We start from the raw sequence: 22,499 nt of genomic DNA, 5'->3' as shown, positions 1-22,499 counted from the left end.
ATTGCATGTGTCCGTAATGTGAGGTTTTATTTATATTTAAAACGAAGTCCTTTGCTGACTACCTATTCAAAGTTCAAACAAGAGGAACGCTAATTTTCAAATTTTCATACGTGAGAAAGGAAAAATACTTTCCTCTTGGTGTATGTAAGTGATGCATTAGTTTTGCATTGAGAGTTTGCAAGAAGAGGGAGAAAAAAAATCTAATCAAAATGAATATGATAAGACTAGCAATAGAACAAATTCTAATGGACTTTAGAAATGTCATTAATTCAGGGTCCAGAATGGTCATGCCAAATAGATTGCCAAACCGCTGGTTGATAGAACAGGCATGATGGACTTTACAGGCATTTTTACAAATCAATAATCATTAAATTACATTACAATGCATTTGGGTAGAGAGGAGTGCTTCTAATTCATATTTACACAGAAGCAATGGCACAGACAATCACAAAGTACAGCAAGCACGAAATTGGTATAATATAACTGAACTATCTCTGACTTCTGAACATAGAAGCATATTCTTCAATTATGCACTGAACCCCTTGTGAAGAGAGCTCCATGGACCGGATGGAATGCTGACACAGGCTTGCGCTGATGCCTCGGCCATCTGATCTTCCCGAATTCCAGCATTGCACAAGTTTGCAAGAGAGCGCATGTGTTTCATCCCATATTGTGACAAGGATCCACAATGTGTTTCAAAAGTCCTCACCTGCACAACAGAATAGGGCATAACAATCTCTCAGAACTCAAGAAGTGATATGAATGAAATTAAATCTGCCAGTAGGAGGTAAGAATTAGAACTGTTACCAGTGTTTTGAGGCAAACCCAGTCATCAACAAGAGGTTGCCCAGCAGGACGAATAGCATTCAGCACCTCTGAGCCTTTTCCAATTCCGAAAAGGAGTTTCCCAATTAGTTTCATGCTATGGTCTAAATGCATCCTATGAGACATTGCTTCAACAAACTGCTTCTGGGCTTGAATCTTCCTGGTAGAGCCATCAGGGGCCTTGCGGTACTGCAGAAGACATGGAAGACAGTTAGATATAATAAAAGTAGAATGAATTAAATGCTTTCATAACAGCATGATATTGAAGATTATGTTATAAACAAACATACTTCAGGCTGGGGAAAGAAGGTACAAAAGCAGGACACCCTGAAATTAAAATTCAAGCTGACCGACCATGCATACCCCCTACTTCAAAGTGATTCTATGGACCTAAAGAATTCTGATATTCTTAAGTGCGTTCCAGTAGTGGCAAAAGATCACTCATAATCTCAATTCATTAACCACAACGCTCATTCATATCACACCAATATTCACCATATAGATGATGAATTTTTAGCGTCTCTCTCATCCAGAAATTAACGACTCAGTAAAGATAAAAGAGGCAGCATAAAAACCTTATCCCAGAAATGGACAAGATCAGCATCCCGTTGGTTGACAGCTTTTGAAGGAGGTCTTAAGGAATTCTCATCCACGAAAGTGTAGTTTTCATTTGCAGGATTTGTACCCATATACAGGAAGAGATTATCCTTGCTAAGTCCTACATCACCATATTGCATGACATGAGAGCCATAAGCAGAATTTCCGTTTGCAGTCCTCCTTTTAACCTGCAAATTAATTACATAAAACAACATGACAATGTAGACAAGTGAAAAAACCATATGAAACTGAGGGTGTGTATAATGTTGTCCGATAAACGAATTAAATCTTAATGCTGTTGTTGGCTGTATTATGTATTGGCAAAACATGGATGATCAAATGCCCTTACCAGTTGATATTGCTGGCGCAAAGTTTCCGTTTGTAAATTGTGTACATCGCTGTTGAAAAGTAAAGACATTAATACTCATAAAAAAACAAGTATTTGAAAACTATTTCAATGAACTTGAGATTTCACTTTCTCCAAAAAAAAAAAAAAAAAGATTTGGTCAGGAGAATCTACCCAAGAGCCCAAGAAATCATCTACTTGCCTAATGGGTTTCCTATTCTTAACAAAATTAATGCTGTTCTTTTACAGGCTGAGGAGTGAAAGCAACTGAATTATTCATACCAACTTCCTAACATCTAGGTAAACAGCGAACTTGAAAACAAACACTTTCTATACCTGTCCTCCATCCAGGCAACACTATACAAGTCACCCAAACAGGTTTCATATTCTGGAGGTGGGCTGGGATACTCCCCAGGGCAATAGGTGCCCCAACTGCTCTCTTCAGCATTTGCTGCTGTGGTTGCATAAATATTCAAACCTTCGGGAAGAAGGCCCTCAAAGATGCTCCCAGATTCACAAGCTTCAAGATAGAACACCTACAATTTCACAGATATAACCCATAAATAAATGCACTGCCAAAACAAAATGTAACATTCTTAGTTGATTCTATAAGGGGAAAAAAAAATGAAATCTCTGGGAGTAATTTACCAAGCTTTTATAGGTCCCGGAAGCATGCTTCTTTATCAAGACATCAATCAGATCATTAGCATAAAGGTAAGGATTGGTAGGCATCCCTGATAATAAACCATAATGGGGTCGATAAGTACTGATTTTACATTCAGAAATAGAATAATTAAAGAGATTTGGTAAGAAAAATACATTTATCTCAAGGAATCTGTATGAAGGCCTAGATAAAAATACAACTATATTTATTGGAGTGCTTTCTTGGGACAAGTCTATCCATACGACTGCTTCCAATTCAAAAATGCCAGATTAAACTAAATTAGCTTGTTTAAACTCAAAAACTGATAAATTCTCGTTCTAGTTCTGGTTGATAAGAAACTATATTACAGCACTGAAATCCCACTCAATCCTTTCTAAAAATTTAATCTTAGGTTAGCAAATTGTTTTTCATCAAAGAAGAAACTTCAGTAATTGATGCAAAATATAGGAAGGATCAAATTCTCATCACTATTTACTGTTGCTATTGACCAATATGCTGTAAGGCAAATATCAATCCTCCTTTCTCACTTTTCCCAGTGACAAACAGCATTGTAGCAGACCAATGACTAATCTTGAAAATAAAAGGTTATAATCTTGAAATTTTCTAATTTCTTCTTAGAAAGAAAAAGTACTACTTATTCTTCTCCCTGATGAAGGTATAATGCAATGATTACGTGCAATTTATGGAAGTAGCGACATGTCATTAGGAGATTACTCCAATGCTACTAACCTAGCACTCCAGGACCTCCATGATCGGTGTAGTATATGAAAATATGATCATTGGGACCGCTATCCACAACTTTCCCGCTACCCCCAGTAATAGCAGTTTTGTTGCCAAGGATAGCAGCAAAGAAATTATTAACATTAACGTCTTCACCGGTGTAATCCTGACATAGAAAAATCAACCACATGAGTAGGAGAGCTTAATTTATGAATAGGTAATTAAGCTAAAACCTTAGCTTAAAAAAAAAAAAAAAAAAAAAACTGACCTTTGGAACACCTTTATAAACATCTTCGCCGTACGGATTATTGATGATGACCCCAGGCCTTGGGTTCTCTTTATTAAAAGCAATGTCATCATACATGAAAACAATTATATTTTCATCCTTCAATCCACCTTTCTTCAGCAATTGATAGGCATGGCAAACATCCGCCTGAATACATACATAACTCATATCAATCTAAAGATTTACATGATAAAAATATCCAAATAAACCTAATAACTATTAACAAGATACAACAATGAAACCTTAAATGACTAATAGCAAGAAATGATGAGCTTGACTTCCATAAAAGAAGATAAATTGCATTGTTACAAGACAAATAAAGCCACAAACCAAAAAGGGATCAATAATGACCTGATGCCTGTAATTCCAGTATCCATTAGATCCAGCGATCAGAATCGCCCATCTGGTGCCCGTTGAGTCGTCTTCTTTAGCGACGTGAGCACCACCAGGTCGGAAAAACCTGGAAGCCTCCGATGGCAACCGGAGTACGTCTCCGACGATATCTCGACTACCGGCGGATGAGACAACGCATAAAGCTAGCAGCAGGAGAATTACGCCGGTGGCGAGGCGCGTCATGATCGGTTTTCCGGTGACACAGGAGGAGCTTTTGTTTATTTGGCTGGCGAAATTTACCAGTAGTTTGCTTCTGAATAACAGATGAGCTTCTTTATTTATAGACAGGCTGGTGCTTTCACTGAAGACCGAAACTTTTTCCACGTGGATGGGTCCCGTATACTATTGACGGTTACGATGCGATTAATCTGAAGAATGGAGAAATTTTGTAGCGAAACGTGGGTCATGAGGGTCAGAGAAGTAGGCTGCTGGATTTGGAATCTTATTGGATGGGATTGATCTCAGCCGTCGTTGATGGGGTCTACATAGGAAGGAAGATTCAGTTACGGTGAAATTTGTCCATTGGATTCCTGTAGTTTTTTGGGTATTTGAGAATCGTTGCTTTGGTTAGTGGGAATTAGATCGGTCTGTGGGGGGCCACCCCTAAAGCCGCCTTTGTTAATTAGTCGATTAAGCAATTTCCCCATTGCCAAGTTTCCATGTTTTTCGACTTTTACCTTTTTCTCCCTAAGTAAATAATAAAGATTTAACAAATTTTCACAATTATAAAGAACTAATATTTAAAAAATAATATTATTATGCATTTTGTCTAATATTTTGATATAAATTTTCTTTAAAAAAAAATATTTTTATATAAACCTAACAATTTCAGTCAATTGAAGATAACTCCCACCTATGATTCGATTCAACAAAGTCAATATGAAATCCATTATTTTTTTTACACATTTGTCTTTTGAATCAAATGTTTAATACAATACAATGGTAAATAAATATGATTTGACCACCCTACCATTTATTATCTATCCTATCGAAATATATCTTGATCAAGAAAAGTAAATTTTTTTTTTACTTTAAAAATAAATTTAATCTATATTTTTTAACATATATTAATATTAAATATCACCTTCAATCAAGTATTAAATAATATATATTAAATAAGATAATATAAAATTATGAAATTAGTTTTTGTTAAAAAAGAAAGTGATCTATAACTTGTGACAAATAGATAAAAATAGAAAAAAGAAGATAAACTTATCCTCGTAGAAAGAAAGGAGTATATTTAATGTAGTAATATTATAGTGATTAAGTTGATCCACATTTATAGGATAATTATTTAAATTCATTATTATAAGAAGATAAGTGTCTGATAATGTTATTTTGGAAAAATTTACGTAGAACGGATCCATGGCACTACTCATGGATCAAATCAATCAAAATAAGGTTTTTTATTAAAATGGGGGTATTTTTGGTTTGATAACGAGCGTGACTACAAACCCGGCAAGTAATTTCCTATTGTTTTTTAAGGATATCTATTATTTTTTAAAGATATGAATAGTTTAAATTTTTTGAAATTTGAATTTGAGTATCTCCACTTTTAAAATATTAACCAATCAATAAAAATAATTAGTAGATGTCCAATTAGCTAATTCAACAATCTTGTTATCAAGAATTTGAACTTTCCTACTAGATTATAAAATAATTTTTCTATTCTGATTTGTTTTTTTTTTTTTAAAAATTTGTCCAAGCTAAAATCTGATGCAGGCATATGGAACAAGTTGAAGCTGAAGTACAGTAATAAGGAAATATCTCTGCAATTGTCAAATTTGTCGTTAGATGATAAAAGAGCTCACATGAAGAACGAATCTAAACCCTTACCCCATATGATGGAGACTGGTATGGAATCTATTTGAATTTAGAATCAATGTATAATAAAAAAACAAAACTGAATATTAAAGAGACATCACCTGGTGTTGATACCATAAAGAATCTCTTCCACACACTGCTCTTCTATCTACTTGTCGTTCATTTGCATTTTTTGTGCCATTGATTTAGGCAGACCACTTTTGCGTGTTATGATAGCTTAACTACCATTCTTTGTCTGGTGGCATATACAACAAACTTAGTTGAAAATCGGTTGCTCTCAATAAATAAATAATAATAACTTATTTTGAATTTCCAAACAAAATTTTCAAATATAGTACAAGAACGTATCTGATTGTCATTAGGGAATCTTTTTTTTTTTTTTCTGAGCTGGTTTATACAACCCACAAGGAATTAGAAATGTATCAAAAAGACTAAAATTAATGTACAACTACATTTTTAAAATTTTCTGGAAATTATCGTAAATTTAGATCATCAATTGCTTTCAAATGTATTTCAAATATAGTAACAAGAACGTAGGTGGATATTAATTTATATAGAAACAAGGTATCGTGTCATATCAAAGCAACTTGTTTATATAAACTTCTCAACTTTCCTTCGTCATGTCTGATGTCTACCTTGAATAGATTATTGTAGTTGCGTGTTACAAGTCGGCCACTGTGGACCTATCTGATTTCATTTCATACCAAATTCTTGGATTAGGGAGTGCAGTAAGGAATTCCAAATACCCAAAAAAAAAAAAAAAATCGAGAGAAGACGATCTTCAAGAGAATGATTTGGAGTTCTTGAAAATTGGATTATGTAATATGAGATAATTTTTTTGAACAGCTAATTCAAGTATAAAAATAATGTACTTTATGTGATTGTTGAGAACCTGAGCCCTAGGAGCAATCAATCAAATCAAATTCAATTATTTATTTAATATTGGGCTTATAATGAGTTGGGTTTGACTTTAACACAAAATAACATAAACCATTTTAATTGGTTTACCCTTCACATTATATGTCTTTTTACTTAATTGTATTTATTACGTGGGATTACCCACGTACTCCAACAGTGATATTATTTTAAGATTTTTACGCATTATGGGTTTTCGGTGCTAGTCAAACCTTCAAAAGCGTTTGATTTTTGCCTCTCGTGTAAGCAAAGGAATTGATTTGTTTAAAGATTCTTGAGCATGCGTCAAATTTTAGTTCAACTGAGATCTTCATGGATTTGTTGCAATAATTGGTACTGCAAATTAATAAAACTTAATTTTTTTTTTCTCCATAAAGAAAAAGTGTCTTCTGGAGTGTCGTTTCAGCAACATCAAACTCTGATCGATGAACAAATAGAAACTCTCTCGTTGTTATTACAAATTGAGATAATTTCGTAAGGTTGAATCCACTTGTCCACTGTTATTTCAGTGAAAAACATTTATAGAGAGATTGAATGGAGAGTGTAGTTTTTGAGTTGCAGATACAGATGAATGGATATTCATCTTCTTGTGGTCAAGTTGTTGACAGAAGGACGACGAGAGCGATACATGTAACGACATAATCAGCCGCTTTTCTTTGCTTACTACAATGACCATTATGGAAATTATTTTGCTGGTCTTGCAAGTTGCGTGGTGGAGCACATTGCTACATGTGGTCGGTCCGAACACTTCATTTTCATATCCAACATAAGAATATTTATATAGAAAGTGAAGTTTTTCTTAGAAAAGTATCCAAAAAATTGTAGGACACCAAGAAATATCTAAACCATAAGTGCATTTAGCCTGATAATTTATCAAGGTTTGAATCTCCCCGTTAATATTAAAATATATATATATATATATATAATTGTAGGAAAGACAATAAATTAATTACAAAGCATTCTTTTTCACAATCAATTTGGATTCTAAAAGACTAACCCTATTATGGGGAATAGAAGACTCGTATATCATGTAAATTTAATTTTCATATATATTTTTTTTATTTTAACCATTCGGCATCTAAAGTCTACTAATCCAACTAATTCAGTCACATCTGGCAAGTCCATTAAAGGGTAAAACATTCTCTCTGGGTATTTTCATCGGGAGGTTAGTTTTCGTATTTTATTTTAATTAAATAGAAAGCATGCAACCCACATATAGAATTAAGAATAAGACACATTTCTTCATAAAAATCAGAACAATTTTGTGAAGTCGTATGAAATATCAACCTATATAATTCACTCACATTATCCCTGAAGCCCGTTTAAAAAGTATTTCTGATGTTAAAAATGTGTTATATTTTCATGTCATTTTTTAAATGTAAAGCATGATGGATTACTATTAAGGGCAAAACCAAGATTTAAATTTGAGGGAGGCAAATCTTTAAAAACAATGAGATCTAAAGGTCCCAAATTTACTCCTATCCCCACAATCATTTAAGAGATACTTTTGCTATTTGACTTGCTTAAGATTTAAGGACCAAGTGCGGTTGATGTGTACTCTATTATTTGTTTCTTTGTTCTTTTTTACTGCGATGGGCTAATTTACAAGAAAAGCATAATCGGGCTGGGATCACATTGGGGTTGGGCCGATGAATGGAGGTCCTAAACCCATATGGATCCAATAAGAAAATTAGCCCACTTAATACAAAGTCCAACAGCATTCTTGGTTTCTTGGTTGGTTTTAGAGACATCTCTATCCGCAATGCGCATATGCTATTCCCTTCAAAATAGATCCTCCGTCTTTGCCGTTTCACTTGAAAAATACCCAAAACCATCAAATTCTGTCACTCGCCATTAGCCACTGGCAGAGGTCCCGCCTCACCTTTTCGTCGACACACACTCATCAGCGAGTGTTTGCTAAATTCAATCAGGTTTACCTATCTCTCTCGCTCTTTATATGTGTTTTTATTTTAGGTCTTAATCTAGGGTTTTCATATGTGAATACTTTGGCATTTGTGTTTTTTAGAGGTCCATTTTGATGGAAGTAGGAGAGAGCGTATTGGATGCAATATATGAAGAAGGCGACGAATTACAAGACATTGAAGATGTTGAAATGGTTGACTTGGAGGAAGGAGAGCTGGTCGACCAAAATTTACACATTAATTTGGGGCAGAGCGTCACCGAGGGCGGGCGTGATAGTGTCGGAAATCAAGATTCCCAAAGCAAAAATCGCAAGCGCCGTTCAAACAAGAAGAGGAATAGGAAAAGGAGAGGTGGTGCAGGGCAAGGTGTTACAAATATAGACAAGTAAGTTTTAAGAGTTCGACTTGTAATTTAAGTTTCTTTATTGCTATTGAGGAATTGTTTATTTTATCTTTCTACTGTTTTTGTATCTAAATATGATTGCTATTCTTTCCTCGCAGGTTTGTGCTAGATACATGTAGACGGCTGAAAGAGAAAAAATCCTACATGTTATATACTGCTGTAGGTATTTTGGGGATTTCTGCTTTATCTGATCTGGTGAAACAGGTATTTCCAGGGAAAAATAAGTTAATTTGATTCTTTTATGTAAAGAGCAACATTGTATTGAGCTAAGTTTGATCACTGATTTTATTAGCTGGATACTGACTTGATGTTTCAAATAAAAAATGCATTCCAAGACTTCTTTAGATGACAATGTGGATTCCCTGTGATACTTTCATCCCTAGCAGAACAACTGTAGGTATCGTTAGTGTGTAGGTCTTGTGAGATGCTTTCTTGCATCTTCTTGTTCTAAGAATGTGTATTTATCCCATTGTCGCAAACATTTTTCTTCAAAGCATTTTGTTTTTCCCCAAAATGGGTTTTCTCTAGTGCTGTCACCGATGTCTGGAAATATTCTTACCTTATTCCTGCACATATTGCCTCCTTACAGCCCCATGGCAATATTATCTTTAGATACAAACCACCTCCTTCCTTTTTTTTTTTTTTTTTGGACAAGTTGGTTCCTGATAGAAAAGGTGAGAATTTGGACTTGGACTGGCTCAAAGCCAGCGATGCTTGTCCCTTCTAACTGAAGCCATTCTGAATATCTGATGCTGTATATTTCTTCCCTACCCTTGCAGATTTTCATCGCAAAAGCATTTTGCCGCTTCGAATTTTGTGCTCTGAGATGACATATAACTTGGCTGAACCACTGCATCATTTTCTCTTTGCGTAGGTTATTTTATGTTTCTTTTGTAAGTTTTATATTCACCCAATTCGCATACCAGTTTTTTTTCATCATCCCTATAGATTTACATATATTAAACAGACAACCATAGGAATAGATGCTTTTATGTTCTTTTCTTCTTTGTTTATGCAGATGAAATGATACTTTGATTTGTGATTGAATGTAGCTTGTCAATTTCATATTATTATGTTAATGAGTGTTTATGCATTTCGAATTGACTCGAAGTTTTGTCATGATATAGTGTGAGTTTTACATATCCTTTTGCTTTCCTTTTAGGTCTTCATACTCAATCCAATAAAATTTTTATTTACAGTTATATAAAAGTTGAAATATATAGACAAAAGCTTACATGTTTGCCGGAGGTTTTGTGATTTGGTTCCCATAATTTTATGTATCGTGCTTGTACTTCTATGGACTGATAGAGCTTGTTCTCCACACATTCTGAGGAAATGTAACTACCATTTATTATTGCTTGGCTGTGTTGCATAAAAATAGCAATCTTTTAGTTATCTGGTTCTTATTAATTTTCTATGATGCCAATTACTTGCCCCATCACATTGACAGTATCCTCAATGTTGTTGCCTTGTTGTATGCTTTGTTTATTTTTAGGAGTAGGATTGTTTGTTTTGGTGGACATGCATCCTAAAATATGAAGGTTTCAGGTGGACGCAATTCAGTCTTGTGGAGGGCAGATGACTGCCGATGGCAGACGATCTAGAACAGGAGGTGGGATTCTATGGAACATCATGAAAACGAAAGAACCAACGGCCTATAGAGAGATAATGAAAAAGTCCAAGGAATTTGAGGTATGTGCCTGTAATATACCTGTAAATATATTGAAACTATACCATCTAAGTAGGCTAGGCTGATGTGACTTCCCTTCTGTGTGTATATTGTCCTTTTTGGTCAATCTCAATAAGATTTTTCATCTTTTATGATCTGCAACGCTTTGTATTGCATTATACTTGTTCACTTTTTACTTCTTAAAGTGGGTTTACTTTTTTTTTTAAAAATTTTTTCGCAGAAGCAATTTAAGCGACAAAATATCCAGCGAGCACCAGAGAAAAAGGAGGCTTCCTCTCAAGAAGCTGCATTAACTGATGGGACTCAATCCAATGTTCCGGATGATTCTATGCTTGATTGTCAAAATCAGCATGAAAAGTCCAGTTATGAACAGAAGCACAGATCTGTTCGTGATAGGATCAGGGCACCCGTTTCCTATGATGACCTACTTGGAGATGATCCAAAAAATGATTCTGCTTGAATTTTGGGAATGCTTTTACTTTGGAGGTTTTTTATTTTTACTTTGTGGACACGAATATCTTTTTAGGCTGCGAAATAGAAAATTTCTACCCATCTTTTATAGGAGGAGAATTTACTGAGAGTACGATAATGGCGGCTGAGTTACATAATTTTTCAATTGAAACTTTTGGTCTCAAATTCTATCTCCAGTTGCAACTTTAATATTTTACTATAGCTAATTGTCATATACAATTTTGCAGTTGAAATATATAACAATCCTTCATACATGCAAGGCCGATAAGGCAATTGACTTGGTTCCAGAGATGATGCTAATGTATATGGCTACGCATCTTGTAGTTACTGAGCATTTGCAGTTAAAATATATTTTACTATAGCTTATTGTCATCTTGATGGGGCTCGATTCTTGTGAAATTTTCTGATAAACGTAACCATTTTTAGATGTAGTTCAGGCATTCAATCCTGAATCCATTTGTTCCATTGCCAGTCAACGGAAAGCGAAAAACTTTTTTTTTTAGATATTTAGTATTTGGCTACGCATCAAAGTCAGGAGGAAATTTATATGGTTTCTCAAACTTTAAATAGCCAACCATATTTCTAAATATATAAGCTGCAGCAAAGAGACTGGAATTTGGAAGGTAATAATACTCAAAAACAAAATTCTAAAAGGTAAAATCTCGCCGTTGCTTCTTACGTAGGAAGAGGCAAACTGCGGTACAATCATCTACTTTGGAAGCAGGATACTTCTTCTTCCATGCGGCTGTTGCTGCATCCACTACCGCCTTTGCTGCTGCCTGTTCACTCTCCGCAGCCCACACGATGGATGCAACTTGTTCGTTACTAAGCACATCCCACACCTGTAATACCCAATGAAAACTAACATTTACAACCATTTTGAAGGGAGAGTTTCAAAACTTTAAAGATATTAATTAGTAAGTTTTAAACATTTTTTATTTAATTTTTTTAATAACAATTGTGCTGAGTCGAGTAGGGGCCGAAGGAGGGGACTAGGGGAGCGCAAAACAATTTTTTATTCTTTGATTTGGCTCCTTTTAATTTTGAAAATTTTCTTTTGGCTCCCTTTAATTTTGGATTCTGTTCCGATCGAGTCAAACACAAATTCAGAGTTTCTCAAATATTCCTTCCATTGAATATTATTGATTTGACTCTATTTCATTATGCGTCCTTAGATTATAATTTACCCATGATACCATTTAGTGAAAAAAGGCTTACCCCGTCGGTTGCCAGAATGATGAACTGGTCGTTAGATGTTAGTCGGCGGTAAGAGATCTCCGGCAAAGCAATAATTCCATGATTTTTGAGTAGGAAATCGCCAAAAGCTCGAGACATGGCAAGCCCTGGAGAGTCTTCATGGGGTAGCCACACTCTATGAATATGTGGTTCTTCCTTCAAGGCAAGTACTCGACCATTGCACTTCCTTATTCTATCTGCTTCACCTGAAATCAAAATTACAGGTCGACACTTGATCCAAGACCCACTTTTCAATTTTTTTAACTCATTTTCTATCGAATTACCAAAAATAAGAAATTTCTTACTTGGTACATTGGGCTTCAAATCTGTGGTTAATTGAACAGGCATGATTTTGTTCTCATTTATTGTACCTAACACTGCTCTTGAGTCTCCAAGATTAGCTATGGCAAGATCTTTACCCTGTTAAAAAAAAAAAAAAAAATTAAAACAATAAAAAAAGATAAGAAATATCATAAACATAAATTTATCATAAATTGCAGATTCTTTTTATTTTTATTTTTTTGAAATCTTGATGATTACCTGTCTCATAACAATTACTGCTGTGGTTCCACTGCAAGAGCAATCTAAGTTCTCTTGAAGCTTGACTTCCTTGTCCATAACCTTGAAAGCATTAATACAAGCCTCTTTCCATATATAAAAATTGTTGCTTGGTACTAAATCATCTTCAACTTTCTCATTTTTGCTATCTACAACTGTCTTTGTCTTAGCCAGGACATTCCTTTGATTTAGTAACAGTAATGGCAATCCGTTTCTGACAATCTTGCTCACAATATGACCATTCTTTCCATGACCGTCAAAAACTCCACAGAAAGCTCCACCTTCTGCTCCATAACCCTTTTAAATTAAAAAGAAAAAGAAGTTTCAATCAATAAAAACTTCAAGAAGAGAACAGAGAAGGCAACCTGTTAAGTATTTAACTAACCTGATGAAGAATAGCAGAATCTTGGTTTAACCCTTTGCTTCCTTCTTTAGAGTAAAGAGAACCAAGTCCTTGAAAAGCAATATTTTCTTCTATGTATACAGTAACCTTTTCAAGGCTATCTTCTGCCTGGTGAATCTCTGAAGATGCAGAGGATATGCAGATTCCCATCTCAACTTGTACAAGTTTTATTATTTCTGAACCAACTTATTGAACTCCAATGACTAATGAATTAGTCTTCTTAATCTTGAATTTAAGGACCCAAAATGCGCATGTTAGCCAAGTAATAATTATAATAAATAGGTGCTTAGAGGTGGCTCCCAATAATCTGAAAACACAATCTTGTGTTTATTTTTTAATGTTATCTGTTATTTTAGACTACCTCAAGATTCACTTAAAGAGGCAAGCCATGTGTAAATGTAACTTTGTAGAATTAGTATCTTAAGGCTCTTTATTTTTCTATATTAAGTTATTCTTTTAGTGTTTATATAACTAATATGAGCTTTCTTGAATTCTTTAGCTGAATTATGTAACCAAAATTATTGCTACTTTCAAGGGTGGAAATAAAAAAAAAAAAATAGAGTTGACTCTTGACCAACTTGATGCACTTTCTAAGGACCACAACAATTGGAATTAGTTAAAATTTTTTTAACATTTTAGACAAAGTTATCAAAAGATGTAAACAAGATGGTGGCCTAGTTAAAATATTACTTTTAAGTCTTAGCTCTTAATCCTAGTATTATAGAGGGGAATTATGATTCAGAATACCCATAAGCAAGCATGGAACCAAAGCAAAAGGTACCCTATATCAAATGGCGCTAATGTATAAATTTAATCTTAAACTTGGAGCTATTATTTTTATGGCCCATTGAATTGCGAGGGTTCAATATAATCCTATACTTTTATATTTCAATAATAATTATATTCTTCGCTAAATTGAAATATCTTTACAGAGATTCAATCATGACCTTACATTTTTACATTTTATTTTAACGATGTACATAGTTATTGTTGAAATATGAAAATGCAAAGTCATGATAAGTTTTCCGTAAAATTTAAGAAACCATAAGAATAATCCCTGAAAATATATAATCAAATTTATGCATTACACCATCAAATGTTTCATACTATCAAACGCTTGTAACTTTAATCAAACCATCTTGACCCTATAAACTGTGGACTTTTTTTTTCTCTCTTAAAAGATGAATATTAATAATAATAAATTATCTCTAACTTTAAACATGACTTTACCTTCAACAAAAAAAAAAAAAAAAAAAAAAAAACTCTAAAAATGAATTACCTCCACTTGATCTATGAATCAGCTATATTAGGAGAAAGAAAATTCCAATATAATAAAGAAATTTAACAAAATATGAATATTTTTAATTAAAAAAATAAAAATATTTTGAATGATATTAATTATTGGTTTTGATACATAAGGTAGGCAAATTTTTTTCAAAAATATAATAGTTGACTTCTATTTGTTAAGGGTATTGTTTAGTGGTGGGTCCTATTCCCCAAATGTGTGGTTATTTTATTGATAATGTTTTATAATTAGCCAACCAATCCATTGACTATATGTGATTGGAGGCTAATGACTGTCATGTAGTTGTTAACTGAAAGCAAGAGAGATTTAGGACTTTGATTATTAGATTATAAAACATACCATAGATTAAAAGTATATGAAATTAGCTTGTAATAATGCATTCAAAAAACATAAAACCAACCCTAATTTAGATATATTAATTAATTTTACAAAGATGATAACCTTAGATTCCCATGAAGGGTTATGTGCCTTGAAAGTTACTCAAAATTTCTTTAATCATATCATTAAATAATCTAATATAGGCAAATTTGTGATATTTGATATTAGATTAATAGTTCAACCATCAAATGTTTGCTGATGTCTTTGAAACTTAAAATTGCAGATATAATTTTTTAGTGTTAGACATAATTTTTTTATTAGATAAAATAATATATAAGAAATAATTTACTTTTCCAAAAAAAAAAAAATATATAAGAAATAAATTTCTCATTGATTCCTTTATTCCACTGAATAATCTGTCTCTTCAATAACGTGGAATTCCAATATAAAAAAGGTAAATTTCTTCTCTATTTTCTACCTTTCTTATCGCATTAGTGGAAGTTTGGATAAGTATAACATCTTATCAAGAATTACAATTTGCTGGCCACGGCTTTCTTTCGGAAAAATAATTTACGGTTTGACAAAGAAAAAAAAAAAAGAAAAAGCCAGGAATTTGAAATTATGAAATTTTTGAAACACTTGTCAATTAAAACTATTCATCTTATGAACTTATTGCGTAATCTTGTAGGTTTTCTTTATCATATTTTATAATTATATTTCACATTCCGAATCTTTTATTGCTTGTGAAAAATATGTGCAGGTTAAAGTTAAGACAGTCTTATAAAATTGCTATAATGTATGGGGTGTCATATTTTTAACTCGTATAAAATTATCCCAACGATGGCCGTAAAAATTTGATCAAGTAGAATCATCAAAATCGTAGATTTTTCAAAGGGTATTCCATATATTTTTTTGGTATGAGCTGCTTCTTTATAAGTGTTTTCTTAGTGGATCGAATGTTTTATTTCAGGATGATCATCAATTCAATTCAAGTGTATCTTATTACTTGTATCACTCTTTATGGATAAATAAGATAGGTCTTTATTTTTCAAGGAAAATATCAATTCTTTGTTTTTAGGTGTTCCATTGAAAATATTATTGGAAACTGAAAGTGGTATGATTAAGATAGGATGGAAAGGGCGAACAAGAACAAGGGGTGACCGTCAAGGTGAATGATATAGGAACGTCAATAATGTCAATCGGCCAGTGAAGCTGATAATCAAGCTATTTGCTAAATGCTAAAATGATAAAGCTGATATTATTGAAACAATAATAGAAATAGATAGCTTAGAAATAAATAAAAGTTGAAGCGAGGTGAAATCAATTAACTTTGCATTTGGATGGAATGAGTTTAAATAATGAAACCTTAAAGTCTTATAGTATAGACTTTCTGTAATTGATTGAATTTAACTTTAATGTGAATAATTGATATATATATGTATATGTACATGCAAATTTTTTTGAGTATATTGAATAACAGGTCCAATTGAGTGTTTTTTTTTTCAATATTTAGATTGAAACAAAAAAAAGATAGATATGTAAATAGATAGATATGTAAATGAGCCAAGTTACTTTTGGCTCGGTTTGAAAAAAACTCTTTTTGATAAGTCTAAGCTTGAACTTGATTTTGAGCTTGAAAATGAGAGAAAAGAATAAATTTTTAATAATGGTAAATTATAAATGAACCGAGCTAGTTCTAGCCGGAGTGTACCTTTATCGAGCTGAAGTCAAGCTCAACATTGATCAGTGTAGCTCGCTTACAGCCTTACAAGGAATGGTAGATTCAAACATCAACCTTTCCCATGCACTTAGCACGGTAGATTGAAACATCAGCCTTTCCTATGCACTTACTGTTAACTTGCGTGGTAAAAGATTGGAAAAGAAATGTATTCTAAGTTTAAAAATTTGCAAAAGTTCTTTTCTAGAAAACATTAGGGTGAATTTGGTATGACATTTCTTTCACATTGCGGGATTAAAGACGTACCTATCTTTCTCCTCTACTTCACATGAACGAGAACCGAATTTCTTGATAATTATCCATTTGAAATTCCATAGAGTTGGATTTACAAACTTGTACAAAAAGACAGTAGAAGGTTTAGGTACACTAAGTATTCTCAGCTGAAGATTCTCACAAACTACTACTAAAGCTCAACAGCACAAAGAACCAGAAGGCTTACACTTTCAGCTGAAGCTTAGTAGCACATAGATAAGAAGCAACATTAACTCATTAACTGACATTTTGACGGTTTTATTGGCTGGATACAGGAACACTATCTTCACCATTTGCTGAATCACCTGCAGGTGATCTCTTTGTTAGAGACTTCGGTATGTCCATGTCATCTTGTGGACAACGTTGTTGAGGGTGGGATAACAGAACAGACAAGTATCGGAGGAGGATACGCAAGCCCTGCCCCGTCTCATAAATGAAACCTTCATACTCACTAACATGTTCAAGGGTGTCAACGAGTGCATCATACACTTCCTGTGGGCAGTTGTCAGGTCCAGGCTTATCATGGAGGTACATCACATCTAATGTGAAGAGTTTCTGGTTTATAGGCCATTGGTGGTGTGGTCGAACAGACGATCTGCAGTAGAAAAGAATCTGACCCAATGCCGTATTGCAACCCATGAGAAATGGAGTGAGAGCACAATGTCAGGATTCATAACGCAGTTGCCACAATAAGAATAAGGAATTGTCAATTAATTGTTGAAATATATAATACGATGACATCCTAATAACATAAAAGGGAAAATGATCTTTCACATTGCGAATGCCTAATGGAAACAAGCTAGATTCAGTCAGCCAGAAATATAAAAAGAGGTGAAGTTCACTGATTGCATAAGTTACAATTTTGCAAAACATTAGATGGACGACTTTAAGCTTGAACTTGTACAAAAAAAAGTGAACCCAAAAAGTATTTACCACTCTTAAAATCCGATTTTGAGCATGCGATTTCTTTGCTTCATGAGCTGCTATGCGGAACAATTGCGTGAGGTCTGCTTGACCACAAGATGAAGTAGCTCCAAGCCTTCTTAGAGCAGTAACTGCGGACTCAACATCACTGCTGAACTCTTTTCTAAGCTACGAGATAACAAAACAACAACTTTCTTGTAAATTAAAAGATCCTTACTTCAGCAAAAATAAACTAATTGACCTTTTTTTAATCCCTATCTAAATTTATAAACTTAATGAATAATGCAATTCATAATCATTGCCAATTTGAAACACCAGCGGACTTTTCCCTCAAAAAAAAAAAAAAAAAAAAAAAAAAGGAGATTGGATAAATAAATCGTACAATGATTATAATGCAATAACACAAAATAGAAAACCTAAACCATCTACTTTTAATTTAGCAGTTCAATCTCGCAAAAGTAAATCATCAAACACAATGCAGGGAATTGAGAGAGATAGAAGGGGATAAAGTAATAAGTACCCAAGAAGCCGATTTAGCAAGAGTCGCGAAAGCGAAGCGGTGATCGGGGTTGATGGAGAGCTTGGTGTTGATGAAGAGAAGAATAGCTTGCTTAATAGAGTCCAATCTGGTGAGAGGTCTTCCAGTAGGGCCGGTAGTTTTCATTTCTACCAGAGACTCTGTGTCTACATCTATGCAAAACAATATGTCCTCGCTGTTTATCCTTGTTGGCTTCAGTGCATATCTCCCTCTTCCTGAACCTTCTGCTGCTTCTACCATCTCCATCTCTCTCTCTCTCTCGTCTCAAATTGCAACGAAAGGAAAGTTGCTGGTGGGTTTTGGAAGAAGAGAAAAGAAATGATAGGCAGCACAGCCTCAAATGCGACAAACGGTGCGTTTGGAAATAAAACAAACACAATTGAAAAACACGAAACGGTGCGGTTTGGAATAAAAACATTTGAAATTAAAACGGTGCGTTTTAGCATCTATGAAATTATTCCTTACTTCTTCTCTCTGGAATCTGGAGACTCCTTCACCATCAATCTATCAGTGATCAGCTTAGCCGTTTCCTTGTAAAACTGAAAAACTGAGAAACTTGGAAGGTGAGAAATGGCATGTTTACATGATCATAGCTGTGAAGATCACGATTGCTCATCTAATTGGTCTCTCTACAAGCACATAGACCTCCCTCAGGCAAATCTCTATATCTCTCTCTCTCTCTCTCTCTCTAATTCTTTTGAATATACGCTTAATCATTTTTTTTTATCTTATCAATTGAATTGGTACTTTGTTTTGAACGATTTATATTTATAATTGTGCGGTTCTGGTGATATCTAAACTTATAATCTCCTTTGGAACTTCAATTACTCTCGATTTGTAATTGCAGATTATTATTGTTTGTGGTTGTGCTCGTTAGGTATCTGCTTTAAACGAAGCTGTTCATGGAAGTGTTAAGTCAGTTTTTAAAGCTTGGGAGCAACGCCTGGACTCTTCTGGGGTATTCCTTTTTTTATTCCTTCTGTAAACATTACTAGCCATTCGAATTTGGAAGGGAGCTTAAAGGCCTTGTTTTCATCTCCTTTTGCCGTTTCAGGAATACTTGGAGAGTAATGAGGGTGATCCAGAGTTACTTGTATACATTCCGTGAGTCAAAATTTCTTTGTACCCTTTATTATTGCATATTAATTATTGTAGATTTGTATATTATTTTATTCGAATCTGGTATCAATAAAAGTAATACTATTCAGTGAATTTCTTGAGGATTTTCAATATTTTCCTATGCATCTTGCTTCTCATAGTATATGTTATTACTAGTTTCTGGGCCTTCAGGTATGATGATTTTCAATTTGAAGAATTACAATGTCTCTTTGAATAAACAAACAAATTGGGAAGTTTGTATTGCCTATTCTTTGACATCTTCTTAGGGCTGTCTGACCATATAAGTTGGAAGGTTTTCTGTTTTCATTATCCAAAAAATTCTATCATTGGTGTAGTTGCAAGTCTTCACTAGAAATTTTATTTTATCCATACTATACTCCTTCTATGTCATTTTCTATTTAATAGGTTTACATCTGATGTCAAGATAAAGAGCATTTCAATTGTTGGTGGGACTGATGGGACGAGTCCTTCAAAGATGAGAGTGTAAGTTCATGTCCTATATTTCTGAGCAGTGCTGTCATTTCTTTAGCTTGAGTAATTTGTTTAGATGTAGCATTATTATAAAGATAAGCTTCCAAACAAGACTTCTGTGCAACACTGATAAGGCATTACCTCCAAGGTTAATTGGCAGTTTTGGCTTTGTCATTGTGGCGATGTGGTTGGGTCATTGCATTTACAGTCATTCCCACCTTATCCAACCCCAGTTACATGGCTGCACAGGATCTTTTTTGCTTTTTTATGTTCTCCCTCTGTCCCTGCTTATTAGTTGTGCTAATTTGTTACACAGAGACCAAATATATGACAAAATGATGTTTAATTTGGAATATTTTTCTCGATGATATTTTTTTGTGTTTTCTCCTCTGTGTTCTTTTATGTTAGGTTCACCAATCGAGATGGCATTGACTTCTCAGATGTCCAAAGTATGCAAGCTGTTCAGGTATCATTTTAATCTTAGTTTGCTGGTGAGTTCTGGAAAAATTCAACAAATGATCATATTTTAATCTTTGTTTCTTTTGCTTTAAGGAGTGGGATTTGGTTGAAAATTTTCAAGGAGTTTTAGAATACCAAACAAGGTAATTATTCCAATTAAGTTTGTTAACATTAGTAGCAATGTGCCATGTTAAGCTGGAAATTGCATTTCTGTGTTACAATTAAGTTTAGCATGATTGTCAGTTATCTGCTAGTTCTTATCCCATGTGTATTCATCTAAATAGATATGCCAAATTTCAAAGTGTGGCAAGTATCACATTGCATTTCCCTGATAATTTCGGTGGAGACACAAGTCGGATACATTATATTGGCTTTAAAGGTGAAGCCACCCAGGTAATATTGCAAAAGGATAAAGCTTGAGCATCATGCCAATCAGGTTCCAGTACCTAGATTGACACTTTTTTCCTGTCTATGGTTAACAGTTGAAGAGGGATGTTGTTGCAACAATAGTTTATGAACTTATGCCCAATCCTTCAGACCACAAGTAAGTATCAATTGCTTTTTTTAGCATATGGTTTGTATTCATAGAATTTTGTGCTTCAACATTACAAGTTTAAATTTGAGATAATAAATCTAAAGGCACGATGCATTCCCTGTTTGGATCTTGTGCAAACACTTTAATACGAGAACAATGGCAATTTGTAGTGGTAGGCAGTTAGTGTTTGATGTAATTGGCCAACATACCATCTTTAGATGAAAACTTTCTATCGTCTGGCTGCCATTTGAACTACTAGTTTGAAGGCATTGAAATGAATACGAATCATGATAAATAAGTATAATCTGAAAGTTTGTTTCATTAGATGCTGACACTATCTATTAGAAGCCTTCTGCACCAGTCTGCTAATTGCTAGATGAGTTGAATCACTGGAATAAACTAAGAGCAGGGACAGATCTATCTAGCTGGTGGTTTGGGGTGCCAAGCTTTTCAAAATTTAATTTTTCACCCATAATATATTTGCCTCCAAAAGATTTTATTTTTATTTTTCATCCCTGTGCAAAAGGTTGAAAGTCTGGTTCCGCATCTGAATAAAAGGCCTCAACTTAAACTGCTGGAGTAACATATTTCATGTATGAAGTTTGTGCATTCCCAAATCTATTTTTAACTGCTAGCCCCCTGTCTAAACAATATTCATATGCATTGCATGTTTAGTTTGAATGCTTATTCACGGAAGTGATGGGTTGTGCAGGACAAAGGCGGAAACGGGTGGAGGTTTTTCACAGGTGGAATGAGAAGCAAGTGATTTAGGATGATTCTTCACTAGGATTGGATCAAACCTTTTGTACATTGATAGTGTTTCAAACCCCTTATTCCCCTCCTCTCCTTTTCCCCTGTTCTCGTAATGCACATTTTGATCTGATTGGGCGATCAAATCTAGCAGTACATTCTCTTTTGCATCAGCTACTGTGGTGCTTGGTTAATGTTGAATTGTTTTACCTACTTATTGACAAGGATCACGTTTCCGCATCAGAATTATTTTATTTTTGTTTTTTTGGGTTGCTTAAGTTTCAACCGGAGATTGTATATGCAACTTTTTAGTCCTACACACGACACGAGTCGCATGACTCTGGTACTACTGATCTCTCACTTCAGTAAGCGTTAAAACCTTTCATTTTCATATTTAAATTTTTTTTCCATAAGCTGGACTCTTTTTGTTTTGTCTTTTAAAACACAGATATCAAGTATAATTTATTTCAAAGGATAAGGTTGGAATTAAAAATGGTGGAGACCAACATTTTTCTTTTGGTTCGATTGAATCACTGAGGCAATGTATATTGTATACATCCAGAGCCGTGATTATACTGATTATGAAAGTGAAAATAAAAGTTGTCAACATAATATGCATTTACTGAAAAACCTAAAATTTGTGTATTCTAAAGTTGGAAGTTCGTTAATACTTTTTAATACTACAGGAGAAAAAAAAAAAAAATCTGATGCCTATCTTTCAATTCTCTTTCTGTTATTTCTATTTAATTCAGATGGAAATTTAAACATGTAATGCAGATTTATAATATTACCTTTTTTTTTTTTTTTTTGAGAATAGATAGATTGAAGGATTTGAA

At 33.9% G+C, this 22,499-nt stretch overlaps 5 protein-coding genes across 6 annotated transcripts; 2 read left to right on the top strand and 3 right to left on the bottom strand.

Moving 5' to 3' along the window:
• Window positions 1-231: 231 nt before the first annotated feature.
• Window positions 232-4,089, bottom strand: LOC105638176 (vacuolar-processing enzyme). The gene is made up of 9 exons (XM_012221936.3): window positions 3,790-4,089; window positions 3,421-3,585; window positions 3,162-3,318; window positions 2,417-2,502; window positions 2,105-2,304; window positions 1,772-1,820; window positions 1,401-1,610; window positions 808-1,014; window positions 232-709 (listed from the first exon to the last, which is right to left on the bottom strand). The coding sequence occupies exons 1-9, from the start codon at window positions 4,012-4,014 to the stop codon at window positions 527-529; spliced, it is 1,482 nt and encodes a 493-aa protein (XP_012077326.1). The 5' UTR covers window positions 4,015-4,089; the 3' UTR covers window positions 232-526.
• A 4,243-nt stretch (window positions 4,090-8,332) lies between these two features.
• Window positions 8,333-11,221, top strand: LOC105638175 (phosphorylated adapter RNA export-like protein). Of its 2 annotated transcripts, none has more exons than XM_012221935.4 (5): window positions 8,333-8,501; window positions 8,597-8,877; window positions 8,994-9,099; window positions 10,444-10,587; window positions 10,809-11,221. In XM_012221935.4, the coding sequence occupies exons 2-5, from the start codon at window positions 8,609-8,611 to the stop codon at window positions 11,043-11,045; spliced, it is 756 nt and encodes a 251-aa protein (XP_012077325.1). In that variant the 5' UTR covers window positions 8,333-8,501; window positions 8,597-8,608; the 3' UTR covers window positions 11,046-11,221. The 2 variants fall into 2 exon arrangements, with proteins under 2 accessions (XP_012077325.1, XP_012077323.1); XM_012221933.4 differs by having other exon boundaries at window positions 8,337-8,501; window positions 10,806-11,221.
• A 366-nt stretch (window positions 11,222-11,587) lies between these two features.
• On the bottom strand, window positions 11,588-13,720 carry LOC105638380 (putative protein phosphatase 2C 72). Its single transcript, XM_037641012.2, has 5 exons — window positions 13,236-13,720; window positions 12,833-13,147; window positions 12,598-12,712; window positions 12,275-12,498; window positions 11,588-11,898 (listed from the first exon to the last, which is right to left on the bottom strand). Exons 1-5 carry the CDS (start codon window positions 13,401-13,403, stop codon window positions 11,704-11,706), a joined length of 1,017 nt encoding a protein of 338 aa, XP_037496940.1. The 5' UTR covers window positions 13,404-13,720; the 3' UTR covers window positions 11,588-11,703.
• A 3,170-nt stretch (window positions 13,721-16,890) lies between these two features.
• Window positions 16,891-18,668, bottom strand: LOC105638174 (BRISC/BRCA1-A complex protein). The gene is made up of 3 exons (XM_012221932.4): window positions 18,312-18,668; window positions 17,801-17,959; window positions 16,891-17,479 (listed from the first exon to the last, which is right to left on the bottom strand). The coding sequence occupies exons 1-3, from the start codon at window positions 18,573-18,575 to the stop codon at window positions 17,126-17,128; spliced, it is 777 nt and encodes a 258-aa protein (XP_012077322.1). The 5' UTR covers window positions 18,576-18,668; the 3' UTR covers window positions 16,891-17,125.
• Window positions 18,669-18,803: 135 nt separating this feature from the next.
• On the top strand, window positions 18,804-21,909 carry LOC105638173 (PITH domain protein (DUF1000)). Its single transcript, XM_012221931.4, has 9 exons — window positions 18,804-18,983; window positions 19,207-19,287; window positions 19,384-19,433; window positions 19,854-19,931; window positions 20,328-20,385; window positions 20,472-20,521; window positions 20,663-20,771; window positions 20,861-20,922; window positions 21,626-21,909. The coding sequence occupies exons 1-9, from the start codon at window positions 18,900-18,902 to the stop codon at window positions 21,666-21,668; spliced, it is 615 nt and encodes a 204-aa protein (XP_012077321.1). The 5' UTR covers window positions 18,804-18,899; the 3' UTR covers window positions 21,669-21,909.
• Window positions 21,910-22,499: the final 590 nt, after the last annotated feature.

Source organism: Jatropha curcas, chromosome 8, assembly GCF_041381405.1.
Source record: "Jatropha curcas cultivar XTBG-Jc1 chromosome 8, XTBG_Jcur_1.0, whole genome shotgun sequence".
Classification (NCBI taxonomy): Eukaryota; Viridiplantae; Streptophyta; class Magnoliopsida; order Malpighiales; family Euphorbiaceae; genus Jatropha; species Jatropha curcas.
The sequence above is the reverse complement of the archived record's forward strand: the minus strand, read 5'-3'. Positions and strand labels throughout refer to the sequence as shown.

What these genes read in the sequence shown, in the direction of transcription:
- LOC105638176 (XM_012221936.3), bottom strand. Translation starts at nt 4,014, where the DNA reads ATGACGCGCCTCGCCACCGGCGTAATTCTCCTGCTGCTAGCTTTATGC. An exon ending in CCGGGACCTATAAAAGCTTG is followed by an intron (nt 2,305 to 2,416) that starts GTAAATTACTCC and finishes GTGAAATTGTAG; the next exon opens with GTGTTCTATCTTGAAGCTTG. An exon ending in TTGTCCATTTCTGGGATAAG is followed by an intron (nt 1,015 to 1,400) that starts GTTTTTATGCTG and finishes TGTCTTCTGCAG; the next exon opens with TACCGCAAGGCCCCTGATGG.
- LOC105638175 (XM_012221933.4), top strand. Translation starts at nt 8,609, where the DNA reads ATGGAAGTAGGAGAGAGCGTATTGGATGCAATATATGAAGAAGGCGAC. An exon ending in GGTGTTACAAATATAGACAA is followed by an intron (nt 8,878 to 8,993) that starts GTAAGTTTTAAG and finishes CTTTCCTCGCAG; the next exon opens with GTTTGTGCTAGATACATGTA. An exon ending in TATCTGATCTGGTGAAACAG is followed by an intron (nt 9,100 to 10,443) that starts GTATTTCCAGGG and finishes TGAAGGTTTCAG; the next exon opens with GTGGACGCAATTCAGTCTTG.
- LOC105638380 (XM_037641012.2), bottom strand. Translation starts at nt 13,403, where the DNA reads ATGGGAATCTGCATATCCTCTGCATCTTCAGAGATTCACCAGGCAGAA. An exon ending in CAGTAATTGTTATGAGACAG is followed by an intron (nt 12,713 to 12,832) that starts GTAATCATCAAG and finishes TTTTTTTAACAG; the next exon opens with GGTAAAGATCTTGCCATAGC. An exon ending in TCATTCTGGCAACCGACGGG is followed by an intron (nt 11,899 to 12,274) that starts GTAAGCCTTTTT and finishes TGGGTATTACAG; the next exon opens with GTGTGGGATGTGCTTAGTAA.
- LOC105638174 (XM_012221932.4), bottom strand. Translation starts at nt 18,575, where the DNA reads ATGGAGATGGTAGAAGCAGCAGAAGGTTCAGGAAGAGGGAGATATGCA. An exon ending in TTGCTAAATCGGCTTCTTGG is followed by an intron (nt 17,960 to 18,311) that starts GTACTTATTACT and finishes GTTATCTCGTAG; the next exon opens with CTTAGAAAAGAGTTCAGCAG. An exon ending in AAAATCGGATTTTAAGAGTG is followed by an intron (nt 17,480 to 17,800) that starts GTAAATACTTTT and finishes GCATTGGGTCAG; the next exon opens with ATTCTTTTCTACTGCAGATC.
- LOC105638173 (XM_012221931.4), top strand. Translation starts at nt 18,900, where the DNA reads ATGGCATGTTTACATGATCATAGCTGTGAAGATCACGATTGCTCATCT. An exon ending in AACGCCTGGACTCTTCTGGG is followed by an intron (nt 19,288 to 19,383) that starts GTATTCCTTTTT and finishes TTGCCGTTTCAG; the next exon opens with GAATACTTGGAGAGTAATGA. An exon ending in CCCAATCCTTCAGACCACAA is followed by an intron (nt 20,923 to 21,625) that starts GTAAGTATCAAT and finishes TGGGTTGTGCAG; the next exon opens with GACAAAGGCGGAAACGGGTG.